At 55.6% G+C, this 12,907-nt stretch overlaps 1 protein-coding gene and 1 non-coding gene across 2 annotated transcripts; both read left to right on the top strand.

Moving 5' to 3' along the window:
- The first annotated feature begins 5,131 nt into the window (after positions 1 to 5,131).
- LOC131484317 (uncharacterized) lies at positions 5,132 to 10,175 on the top strand. The gene is made up of 4 exons (XM_058682465.1): positions 5,132 to 5,509; positions 6,893 to 7,078; positions 8,372 to 8,514; positions 9,622 to 10,175. The coding sequence occupies exons 1-4, from the start codon at positions 5,256 to 5,258 to the stop codon at positions 9,672 to 9,674; spliced, it is 636 nt and encodes a 211-aa protein (XP_058538448.1). The 5' UTR covers positions 5,132 to 5,255; the 3' UTR covers positions 9,675 to 10,175.
- On the top strand, positions 7,877 to 7,983 carry LOC131486421 (U6 spliceosomal RNA). Its single transcript, XR_009249330.1, has one exon. It is a non-coding gene; the product is annotated as a U6 spliceosomal RNA (small nuclear RNA).
- Positions 10,176 to 12,907: the final 2,732 nt, after the last annotated feature.

Below are 12,907 nucleotides of genomic sequence, written 5' to 3'. Positions count from 1 at the left end.
AGGGGGGTGGGGTTGATTTCCATCTCCCTGGACACTCCCAGGGCACTGATGGTATCAGGCAAGTCTCTTTAGCTCAGATTTCTTCTGTAGCCAGGTGGCCTGCCAGCTCTGGGCAGGTTTCTCCTTGGATTGTAGGAAATGGGCTATATAGCGTGTGTCCTAATGGTCCTACGAGGCTGCGGCCGGTGCGTATTCCAACCTCGTCCCCCAGACCAGCGTGAGTCCACAGATCAATGAGCCGGCCATCCCGGCTCTTCCAGGACTATTCCTAGTAGGTAGAAGAGGATACAATTTCTTAGAGTCCAAAAGACACTACACTGCCCTTCGGGGTTTCACACGGCCGTCCTTCCTCCCCCTTCCCTGCAGGAAGCAGTCAGTGTGCATGGCCCAGCTGCTTCGTGCTTTGGAGGAGGGAAGACAGGCTGTCCTGCAGGCAGGATGGCTACTGAGATCGGTCTCACCAGGATATGCTCTTCCTGGGGAGACAGGCCTGGAGCCATGTGACTTGGGCTCAAATCCCAGCTCTGGTGCTAACACACACCCTGGGTGGTCCAGGCAGCCTCTCTGTGCCTTAGTTTCCTGTCTGTGAAAGAGGGATAACAACAGTGAGATCACCCAGTGAGCCAGGACAGGAAGAGCAGAGGGGACCGGACTTTGGTTACAGAGGATAAAGGGAGCACGGAGCCGCGGGCACCTTTCTTCTTCTCTCCTTCTAGTCATGCTTTGGATTACAAGACTGTTCTGGTTGATCTGTTTTGGAGGCTTTTGACCTGAGGGCCTGTGGGACTCCGTGGGTCTCTGGGAAAGCCAGGGGGGTCAGTGTGGACCCTGAGCAGAGGAGGGTGAGGAGGGCTGCTCAAGGCCAGAAGCTCTAAGGGGAGGGGTACGAGGCTCTGAAAGGTGGACCCGGCTTCAAACGGGGCTCTGCCTTTGACTGGCTGGCTCTCCGGGTTCTGGTTTCCAAATCTGTAAAACGTAGATGGCCTTACACCAAGTTGGTTCAAGAACTGGAGAGATTAGGCATTTAGTGCAATGTGCCAAACTGGTATTTATCACGGAGCTGTTGGCTCTGCGACTGGAACTGGGGGAGGCGGGCGGGACTCAGGAGGAAAGCCCTGCTTCGGGGAGGGAACCAGAGGGCTTCCCCTGGTTGTACCTGGGCCCTGCAGCACCCAGGCTTGCTGCAAAGCCCTGCCATTGTTCCGTGGCACTCATGGTTGGGGCCTGCTATGGCGGGCTGGCAGCTATGGTGACATTTGTCACTGCTGGAGGACACCTTGAGTGAGACAATGAGCTGGGACCGGGGAGACGGGGTGGATCTGGGAGTACAGGGTGTCTGTGCCGTGGCGGTGCCGCTGGTATATCCTGCCTGGCAGCCTTCTAGCAGGCAGAGCCCTTAGGGGAAAGCCAGGTTCCCCAGGAACCTGGGGAAGGGCCCCCCCCCCCCCCCCAAGGAAGGCCGGTGGGGGAAGGGAAGCAGAAGTTGGACCGCTCACTTCCTCCCCTCTCTGGTGCGCACTCAGCACGCTGTACTCCTTGGGGTCTTGATCGGGTTCACCCCAGAGTAAGGCCGGCAGCCTCGGAGGGTCAGATGTGCCCTTCCAGCTGGGCTGGGCGTCTGCCTGGGGCGGCCTGGTGTTCACACCTGGGGTCCCAGCCCCAGAACAGGCCTCCGGGCAGCCAGGGAGACCCTGCTATTCCTGCCGCACCGCCAAGTGCGGAGTCTGCCCTCACCCCTCGTTTTCTCACCTTACGGCAAAAGTGGGTAGAGTTGACAAGGTTTTTGACCTTCCAAACTCCAGTCTTTGGGTTTTGCGGCACACCCATCCCAAATTTGGGGTGGCTTTAAGATTTGTGGCTGGCTGTCTTGAGCTCTTCCATGCCCTGTCTTGGAAATGAGCTGTTCTGGCTCTGGAACGGGTGATCTGACCCAGGACTGCCTTTGCGGCCCCCGTGGGGTCCGGCCTGGCCCCTGGCTGACTCTGACTCCACCCACGTCGGTGTGGACGGCTGCTCACCCCGCCCCCACCTCGCCCAGGCTCTGCCCCACCCCCTTGCTGCAGCCCCTCTCTACTCTACCCTGTGGCTCTCAACTCCTAGGCTTGTTCTGAGTGGTAAACGAGCCAGCCAGAAGTCCCCCTGGCTCTGTACCCATTGCTCTGTCTTCTGAATTTGGTTCGAATCCTGCCTCCTGGACCCTTGGCACTGTGACCCCTGTGGCTTGCCCAGACCTACTCCGGCGTCCCCAGGGGTCCAATGTGAATTCGACTTTAGGAAGAGGCAGGCAAAGCTGGACACCTACAGAGGGGTGGACCGTTACTCGCTGCCTTCCCTCCTGCCCCTTGGCCTCTGAGACCTGCCAGCCCCTTTCTTGGAGCCCAGCGTCTCCTCCTGTGTTGCCAGCAGCTGAGGGCCAGGCTCCTGTTTGTGAGCTCAGAGCTGTGTTGAGGACAGGGTGTGGGAATACCATATGATTTCACTCATATGTGGAATTTAAGGAACAAGCAAAGGGAAAGAGAGAGAGAGAGAGAGAGAGAGAGAGAGAGAGAGAGAGAGAAACCAAGAAACAGACTGTTAATTACAGAGAGCAATCTGCTGGTCACCAGAGGGGAGGTTGGTGGGGATTTGGGTTAAACAGGTGATGGGGGTTAAGGAGTGCGCTTGCCGTAATGAGCACCCGGTGATGTAGGGAATCGTCTAGACGGTAGACCTGAAACTAATATGACACTGTAAAAAAATAAAAGTAAAGTTACACTTACAAAAAAAGTAAAAAAGAAGTCTAACTCCACCCACACATGAAAAACATAGGGGAAAATAAAAAAGAAGGGATGTGGGAGCTGGTATCATGGAGGAAAAGCTTCTTCTAGAAGTGCCCAGTGCCATCTCTGGGGGACCAAGTTCCGCACTCCGTCGCCAGGAACCTGATCACTTCCGGGGTGCCTTCAACACGGCCACCTTTCCTTCTGTTTCTGAGCATGATGGCTTCTCAAATGTCAGTATCTTCAGTTGTCACCTTGCACCGTCCATGTCAGGTGACTTGTGGCCAACTTAGAAGTGGAAATTCCAGACATTTCTGTGTGGTTTGAATAACAGTAATGAAAAAGGATCCTAAAACAAAATGCAAAAGGCCCCAGAAAACCCAAACGTTCACAGATCCCCAAACTCAGTTGTGCTTCTCCTTCCTCAGGAAAGCGACGGAGTCTTGAGCTCTTGCTGCTGAGGTGTGTGACCGAGGGCACGTTTCAGGTGCTCTGGTGCCGTGGGGGTTCGTGGCAACGGCGAGTGGGTCGCTCTGGTTCCAAATGGACTGGGAAGGTTGCAGCTTGTATTAGTCTCTGGACTAATACGAGGGTTCTTGGGAGAAACAGAACCAGTAGCTGATAGGAAGGGTATGTGTGCCTACATCAACAATTTTCTCACCCGTAAAACAGGTAACACTACTTTTTAACTTGTAGGGTTCTTATAAAGATTAAATTAAATGATGGATGATGTATATTTGATATGCTAGCCAACACTGGCTGGGTGTTTCCCAACAGTCCTGGACACTGTTCTAAGTACTGTACAGACTCATTTAACTCCTTCCCACAACCCTATCAGGTAGATATATTATTATTATTAATAATAATTTTTTAATGTTTATTTTTGAGAGAGAGAAAGAGAGAGAACTGGCCTGTGTAAGCTGGGGAGGGGCAGAGAGAGAGATAGAGAGAGAGAGATCCAAAGGATCCAGGGGATCCACAGCAAGCTCCATGCTGACAGCAGAGAGCCTAACTCAGGGCTTGAACACCAAATATCACCTCCACGTATTTTTATTTTTTTAAAAACAGTTTTATTGAGACATAATCCACATCATATGATTCATTGCTTCTTGGTAGATTACATTATTAGCTTTGTAAAATTGTGATAAATCATACGTAACATAAAAATGTCCATTGAAACCACTTGAAGTGACAATTCAGTGACTTAATTACATTTACAGTGCTCTGCAGTCCCCACCACTATTTCCCAAACTTTTCATCTCCCCCAAACAGAAACTGTGTGACTGTTAAGCATATTATACCCATTTCATGGATGAGAAAACCGAGGCACAGAAAGGTGAGGAAACTTATCCAAGGTTACTCAATAAACACGTGGTGGAGGCAAGGTTTGGCTCAGGTAATCTGGGTCCAGAGCTTGTGTTCCGAATCTCCAGTCTGCACTGGGTATCCGATAATGGCTAACGTGTACTGACAGCCCGGAAGTGCCCCCGCTTTTCTTCATTCCTTACAGGAAGTCTACAGATAGCTATTTATTGTCCCTATTTTACAGTTGAAGAAACTGAGGCTCAGGGAGGTTGCCTAAGCACAATCATGGTGTGTGGCAGGCAGAGTTGGCCTGCCTGCCCTGAAGGGTCACGGTCTTCCCACCTTGCAGCACACCCTTGCGCCGGACCAACGGGGTCTTACGGCTCTACTAGTCCTCTAACACTCAGCACACGTCCGGTGCCCCAAAGACCAGCGGAAATGCCCTCCAAGACTGCACTTGGGAGGCAAGCCCGGCGGTTTCCAGGAGCCAGAGGACAACGCAAGGCAGGGCGGAGGAAACTTCAACCCAAAGGCAGGGCCCGGGGTTCCTACTCTGGGCCACGAGAGTCGGCAGGGGAAGGCTCAGTGTGAAGCTGGAACTGCGTGCGGGGGAAGGGATGCGAGTCCTCTCCATTCCATTCCCCAGACGGTCCTCAAGGAGCCCCCAGGGTCCGGCTGTAGGGCGCCCCGGGAATCTGCCTGAAGCACAGGGAGTCTGATCAGCCGTAGAGGTTTGCACAAGTTGCGAGGGTGGGGGTAGGGTTTTGGGGGAGTGTGGAGGTGGGGTGATTAAAAGAGAGAAAAATTATATCTGGGTCCAGGAATAACGAAAGGCTTCCTCTAAAAAAGTCTTGAGCAAAGAAACGGGATTTAAAAAGAAGTGATTTTGAGTTTCAGGAGACGCCAGGAGGCAGGCACCGGAGGGTGTAGGGCGGCCCAGGCTGGGAGGTTCACCAGGTGGAAACCCGGGCGGGGCGGGCGGCGCAGCGAGCGTGGGGTGGGCGGGGCCTCTCCGAGCCCCGCCCCGGGCCCGCCCCGGGGCCCGCCGCCTCTTCCCGTGAGAGGTGGCGGGCGGGTCCCGCCGCGGAACCTGCGCCTGCGCCCGCGCTGCGGACGCGGCGACCGGTTTTTCTGACCCAGCTGGAAGGGCCGGCGCGGGTGGCCTCGAGTGCGTGTTCCTCTTGGCCTCTGATGTCTGCGAGGGGAATTCAGCAACAGGGACTCCTGTCTGGTGCTCTGACCCCAGCTTCCTCAATCCAGGCTCTAGAGAGGCGCCCTCAGCCGAGCCCCGGGGTCCCGCGGGCCGCGGACCCTCCCTCCCTTTCCCTGCTCTGCACCCCGGGCCGGCGCTCCGTCCTGGGCGGATGCCCCCTGCGCCCTGTGGGCCCGCGCCGGCGCTTGTCCCCGTCCCGACCTGGGTTGGCCATCACCCTGCGTTGGGTCGGGTAAGCACCAGTCTCCCCACCCCCCCTCCCCCCAGCTCTGAGACCGCTTCTGTTTTAAGACCGCGCGTCGTGAGGCATCCAGGGCGTGTTACGGGACGAACGCGTGAGTGTGTGATGCCGCGTGCCTCGGGCAGAGCGCCCCTTCCCCATGGCCATGAGCAGGTGGAGAAAACACCGTCAGGGGGCATCTCCAGGGCAGGAGTGGGGCCTCCTCCCCGCTGGGGCCCGCGCCGCGCCTCACATCCCACAGCGCAGGTGTGCCGCCCCTAGCCTGTCCTCTGGCATTGAGTCCCCAAGCTGGGTGAGGCCTGGGGCGGGGGAGGAGGAAGCAGCTCCAACACGCAGAGGAAAGGCTCTTTCCTACCGATTTGGGGCTGGTGGGGGTGGTGGCAGCCCGGGCCCCCGCGTCTCGGGACTGCCTGCCCTCAGAACAGGAGCTGGGGGACCTGTGACTGGGACAGTGCCCTGTATTTCAGGGCTGTGGAAGGCAGCTCTAGACTTCTTCAACATTCCTGGAAAATGACCTCAATTTTCTGGAAGAGGGAAGGAGGATCTGGTTCTTGGAACATTCCCACTTCTTCACACAGATGCCACTCACTCAGTTGCACGTGAAGGCTGGGGCATCGGTGGTCAGCACTGGCCACCGCCCGCGGTCAGGCTGTCCCCAGCCAGGGAGCCCAGCCCTGGCTCAGCTCCTGCGGTGGCGATCCGTCCAGCGGCTCTGCGTGGACCTGCCTGCTCTCTCATGCCTGTCCTGAGCCTCCTTGGCCAGAAGCCGGTCAAGCAGGCCAGTAACGGCCCTGGGGGCTTCCTGGGGGAACTCTGTTATGCTGTAAATGGCGTCCTCGGGCTGCTCTGTCCCAGGGCTGACTGGCCACCTGCCACCCATCTTTCTCTCTTCTGCCACTGTGCCTTTCCTGCGTGTGGCCTCTCTGACCAAGTCCTGCTGAGCAGGGAAGGACTAAGAGGTTAAGCAAGGGCAGGAGGAAGGTGGGGGTGGAAGGGCTTGCCACCTCTGGGCTCTGGGACCATGTTGTGACCAAGGAGGATAAGTGTCAGTGGATCCCTTTGGTGTCAGAAAAAGCAGGCGCCCTGGCCCTTTTCCGGAGGTGCTGGGATCCTTTCTCCATCTTTCCCTCCAGCAGGTGCCTCTGGCCTTGGTGTTATTCCTGCTTCCCTCCAGGGTGTCCTCATCCTAGAGGGCCGTCTGGGGGGTCCTCTGGGACCTTGGGTTGGCGGTGTCTCAGGGCCGCAGTCCACTTCACCTGAGCCCTTTGTGGCACGTGGCTCTCTCACGATTCCCCAGCAGGACTTGGGGCTTTGTTGCTGCATCTGGCTGTACCCAGGAGGCACTGACATGTCTGTTCACCGCTTGACCCGCAGGGGCTGTGTTTGTGCTTTCTGGCATTGTATTCGGCCCCGAGCGCTTACTGGACACTCAACAAATGGCTGTCCCTTCTCTGGCTGCTGTCTGCTAGCCCTCTCACCAGCCTGGGCTCTGTCACTCGGCCTGTCTGCTTTAAGGAGTACTCAGTCTACCCCAGCACGCTCCCTCTGCTTGAAGAGCGGGTGAGTTCTCTGAGTGTCTCTCCAAGCCCCGTCTCACATCCTCTCCCCCTCTCCTGGCTTTTGGTTCACAAAGGGCTGCCCCGGGTCCTCCCATGTACACAGAGGTGCTGCAATTTCCAGAAGAATCCTGGGGCCCGAAGAACCCACCCAGCAGGCAGTCGGCCCCATCACCCCGCTGGCCATTTCCTGGCCTCCCTAGGCCCTTCTCTCTACAAGCCCAGCTCTTGGGAACCCCGGCTCTTCCCTGCCAAAGGGGAAGGCCTCACCCCCAACTCTGTGACCCCAGGACAGTTTTGTTCCCCCTGCCTCAGCAGCTCTCCCACCTCTGGTAGGGTCAGCAGATTCTCTCCTGCCTGTTGGGCACTCTGCTCCAGGCCACATGATCTGGGCCACGTCACAGCTACCCACATATCTGTTCCGTTGCAACCTGTGACCTTGTTCTCTAAGACAAGGCCGTAGGTTTTTCTCATTTGCCCCAGAGTTACCGAAAGGGCTGTAGGGTGGTAGGCAGCCCCCACACCCTGAGGGCCAGGGCATGATCTGATGTGGTCACCCAAGGTTTCTCAAGGGAGCGTCATGAAAAATTTCTGAGTTCCACATTGTCGCAGAACAAAATAAAACCCTAATTGCTTCACACCCTATACCACCCTACCAGGGACAAAATCAGAGCTTGCACTGGGGGGGCAGTGATGGGTGCCTTTGTCACGGGGTGTGCAAAACTGCGTGCCTGCCCTTTCCCCTGCCTAGCCCAGTTCCCTGAACCCTGGGACGTATGGAAAGTCACAAGTGTTTTTTCTCGTGCTCGCTTCGACAGCACGTAGACTAAAATGGAAGCAACACAGAGAAGATTAGCGTGGCCCGGGCGCTGGGATGACACCCAGATTCACGAGGCGTTCCGTATGAAAAAAATAAAGTCACAACTGATTTTTCTTTTCAAGTCTGTTGACAAGTTGCAGAGTTTGCCTTCCGAAAATGGATGCTCTGTTCAGTTTAACGCATTCGTTAAATAAGTAGAATTGCTTGAGTCCCTGCTATGGGCCAGACAGCATGCTGCGTGGACCGTGGGGACACAACAGGGAGCAGGGCAGACACAGACCACCCTCCCCGTCTTTGAATTCGGCTCACATCCCAATTCTGCCGTTTACCGGGTCACCTTGTGCAAGTCTTCGAATCTCTCTGCGCTTCAGTGCTTTTTTCCTATCAGACGAAGATGGGAGTTCCTGCCTCACTGTATTTGCCTGGCAAGTAGTAGGTGTTCAATAAACGGCCGCTATTCTCATTGCTCTTTTCTAGGCTGGAAGGAGAAAGGTGTCCTCTTTCTGCTCATGTGGAAATTGCCTGGGAAGCTAGTAAGCTGTTGGCTCTGAAGGCAGTTGGCTGTCCTGAGTTTTCGAGTCCCTTGGAAGGATTCTGGGGAGTTGGCCGATTGGCTGCAGGTACCTGCCAGGCTGCGGGCCGTGCCGAGTGACCCGGAGTTGGGGCTGTCGCTAATGTCCTGTTCTAATTTCTGTTTCTCTGTGTGCTTTGTAATTGGGCCACTCTTTCAGTCGGCTAGAGCAGTTAATGACCTTGAGAAATGATCCCAGCCCTGAATATAGAATTCTGCTCTTTTGAAGTCACCCACTTCCTTTGTGGGTCTAAACGTGTTTGTGTTTTCCCTCTCGGGCATGCCTTCTCTTCCGCTTTGATGCCCGCCTCTGTAACAACAGGGCTCGGAATTATTAATTCCTACTGCGCAGTGAGGTGCAGTTTTATTACACAGAAAGGGGGAAAATATAATTGCTGTCTCGAGTAATCATTTTCTGAAGGCTGCAAGCATAACCTTTCATTAATATTTCATTCGCGGCCAGGGTGGGTAACTTGAATAGGCCTAAAGATATTGTCCCCTTTGCATGGCGAGATCAGGAGCTGGGAGCCAGTGGCTCTTCAGTTGTTTGCAATTATTTCTAAAATTAAAAATGTTTAACCCATTAACCCATAAAAAAGCAGATGAGAGACTTACAGAGACACAGCTTTTTACTGATTGGGGGAAAGGTGCAAATCCCAGGCATAACGCATCTCAGCCCCTCCATTTGGGGAGTCATCTCACTGCCCTCGCGGTGGATTTGGGGCACGGGGTCTGGGGGCCAGTGACTCACTGATCGAGGTGAGGCCGTCAGGTCATGTCCTATAGGTGCCGTGAGGCCGGACATTCGCAGGTCACTGGGTTTAAGGATGCCGTGGGAAGTGCCATGGTCTTTGATGTTCCCTGGAGAGAGGCACTTGAAGCCTTCAAAGTGTCTCCCTGGAGAGAGCCAAAAGCTGATTCTCAGGTTGGGAACTGGGGAGACTCTGCTCTTGGGGCAGAGAGGAGGCAGGCCAGTGGGGAGGGCAGGAACTGAGCAGGTGGAGGGAGCGTTCCGGAGCCTCGGTGATTGCTGGCCGTTCTGGGCGGCTTCCTTCAGCTTCCTTCCCAGTCCTGGGGAGTCCAGCTGGTTGGGGACCCAGTGATGGCTCCTGGGTGACTAAAGTCCCCGCTTTTCATGTCCTCACATATTTCACAGACCCGAGCTCATCTGACGATGTGAACAGCCTCCTGAGACCTGCAGGAATGTGATGACATCAGTCCTTGTCCCCCTAGCTGGTCCACTTTAGCTCATGGGATCCTCTGACGACCTCCCTGGAAGGAGATGCTCCCTTACAGATGGGGAAGCTGGGCCTTTTGGCTGAAGTCATTGATTCCTGAGGTCACATGGCTGTAGGTGAGCTGGGATTACTCAGTGGCCTGGCCGGGTGTGGGCGCCTGTGGATCCTGGTGGGGGTGTGGGCTGCTCAGCGCTGGGTGACCACAGCGGGACTGATGTGCGAGGCCACCGCACTGTGGGTTCTTGCCCGCCGGGCCTCCCTCCACGTTTGGGTTTGCAGGGGTCCTGACTCCTAACTCCGGGCATGTCCACGTGAAGGGGGGAAGATCACTAAACTCTGTAAACATCATGGGGATTTTTAAGAACACCCTTGCTCAGGCCTGGGGTTGCTATGTTTCTGTGTTCTTGGCTCACTGTGTTTTCCTGGAAAAATAAATAAATAAAAAACACTGGCCAATAGGTTTATTGCCATATATCATTCGTGACAAAGATGGTTATCTTTCTTAGTTACTAATCACCTTGGGATTTCTAATGTTTATTTATTTTTGAGAGAGAGATAGAGCATGAGTGGGGGAGGGGCAGAGAGAGAGGGAGACACGGAATCTGAAACAGGCTCCAGGCTCCGAGCTGCCAGCACGGAGCCTGACGCGGGGCTCGAACCCACAAACTGTGAGATTGTGACCTGAGCCGAAGTTGGACGCTTAAGCGATGGAGCCCCCCAGGTGCCCCAGTCATCTTGGGGTTTCTAGATGTGCTCACGTTTGGGCCCCAAGATGTGGTGTTGTCAGGGGCTCTCTCTTCAGGAGAAAGGCCACAGGGTCCGTAAACCCTGAGACCGGTGGGGGCCCTGGGGGAGGCTGGAGAGGAGTGAGGACTTGAGGAGCAGCCGTGAGATTAGTTTTTCTTTTCCTCTGCACCCGGAACAGGGCAGAAGGCGGCAGGACAGACACCGATGGCGGCCCCCCTGTTCCGGGGGTGCTCGCTGTTGAGCCCGTTTGACCTGCTGACCTTGTGTAACACACGAGGAAATGGAAGTCCTCCGAGGCGAAACAACACCCAGGCGCCAGGTGAGTGCACAGAGCAGTGTTCGAAGCCAGGTCCTGTCCCCGCCAGCCCAGGGGAGAGCTGACCCCACAAAGCGGTGGCTCCTGGCCTCTTCCTCTGCCGGACGTTTCCCCTCTTCCTCCCTTCGCTCCGTGATTATGTGGCTCTGCTCCTGCCAGATCCAGACCTGCTGGTAAAACCACTTCTGAAGAGGTTTAGACAGTGACTGCATTTCGTTTATTCCCTCCCCCCCCCCCCCCGTACTCATTCCGCTTCATAAACATAAAGTATTGCTTACCGAGAGCCTGAGTTTTCTTTCCTAATCCTGTGCCCCAGAAGGAGCCGCAGCTGATGGCCTGGTGTGTGATGTGCCGGACTTCTGTTTCCAGGCAGATATGAACCTTTAAAGATATATGTAGATCTCTACACGCAGAGAACTTTTTATTTATCCAGAACGAGTACCTATAAGCAGATGATTATAGTGATGCTTGTGAAAGTCAAAGATTGCCAGTAGCCTTAATAGGGGTTCGGTTCGATCTGTGATAGAGCCTTCCAGAGAATTACTGTTTGTCTGGTAGAAAAAGGGCTCTGCACACACAGCCGTGAGAGCTGTTTACAACATGTCATTAAACGTAAAAACCGAAGGACAGATTGTCGGCATCAAGCGGACACGGTGTCCTGGGCAGCTTCACATGGAAGCGTATCCGGCTTGGGCAGCCGTGGCAGACACAGTCCAGAATCACCTGGGCCGACTTGACAGCACGGTCGGTGGCTGGATGTCTGTGGCCCAAGCTGCCTGTGACACCGGGACGCCTCCAGAGAGCCCTGGGCTCCCCTCCCCCCGGAAGTTACTCGCTGCCGTGTGCCAGAGAAGTCCTGTGGAAAGTGCTCGTCGGGCAGGGGCGGGGAGGGGCCGAGGGCAGGGGAGACCGTGGTGATCCCCAGCTTGAACTGAATCCTCCCTGGAGGGCAGCGCCTCAGAACTGTTCCAGCGATCGATCACACTGAGTCACCTCATTTGCACACAGGCAGAAACCCAGGCCCGGAGGGGGAAAGTGCTGTGTCGGAGGTCACACGGCAGGGCTGTGGTGGGGCTCAGCAGGCTCCCCAGAAGCACTCTGGGTGTGACTCTGGCGTCTGTGCTGGGGTGGGGTGGAGGGGGCTGCCGCAGGTCTCTTCTAGCCTTCCGTGGCATCTCCTCAACTTTCCTCTTCCTCTCCCTTCTCCCTCCTGTCTGCACCCCCCTCAATGTGGTCTACATACCCCCTTGTCAGAGCTGAGGAAACTGGGGCAACTTGTTGGGGAAATCGGGGCAAGCAGATCCTGGGTGAGAATCTGGTTTGATGCCCCTTGGATGTTCCTGGTGTGTGCTTTGTGCCTGTGTGTGTGCGTATGGGTGTGTGTGTGCACATGTGTATGTATGTGCGTGTGCGCGCGTTTGTCCATATGTGTGTGCGTGTGTATAATGCTTTTACATGTGTGCTCTGTGCACGGGTGTGAGTGCCCATATATGTGTGCGTGTATGGTGTGGGTGGTACATGCCTGTGTGTGTGCTGTGTGCATCTGCGTAAATGTGAACGTGCATGAGTATGTGCACACACGCATGCTGCGTGTTAGAGGAGACAGGGTGACTCCCAGCCACAGCAGTGTTGGAAGTGACCCCGGAGCAGGGGCAGCCCCGGGCCGCCGCGTCACCCTTCCTGCAGGCTTCCACGGGAGTCGTGTCTCCAGAGCCCGTCCCTCCCGGCAGAGCCTGGGGCTCCGGGTGAAGAGAGGCGCACGCTCAGAAATAGTAAACCACTGTTTTCTTGCCGGCTGTTTGCCCTTATTAATTCAGGTAGCAATTACCCATTCCGAATATTTGGCAACTAATTAGTTTTTCCTGTGGAGAAGGCAGAATGAGGGATGGTTTGCCCTGACCCGATCCACTTTCTGGGTTTCCTGAGGAGGGGGCTGGAGGGACGGAAGGAGGGAAGGGACAGAGGCTGAGAGAAACCTGCCCGGCGCCTGGGATGCCCCTTTGGCTGTTGGGTCTTTGCTGCAAGTCTACAGTGTGATAAAAATAACCCACCCAGTTTTGGTTTTGTTCTTGCTTTCATGTTGCCTGGCCCATTTCCCCTGCGGGTGCCGCTCCTGGCAGTTTGCCTGGTGATGTATCCGT

Source organism: Neofelis nebulosa, chromosome 9, assembly GCF_028018385.1.
Source record: "Neofelis nebulosa isolate mNeoNeb1 chromosome 9, mNeoNeb1.pri, whole genome shotgun sequence".
Taxonomy (NCBI): Eukaryota; Metazoa; Chordata; class Mammalia; order Carnivora; family Felidae; genus Neofelis; species Neofelis nebulosa.
This window is presented reverse-complemented; position numbering and strand designations above follow the sequence as displayed.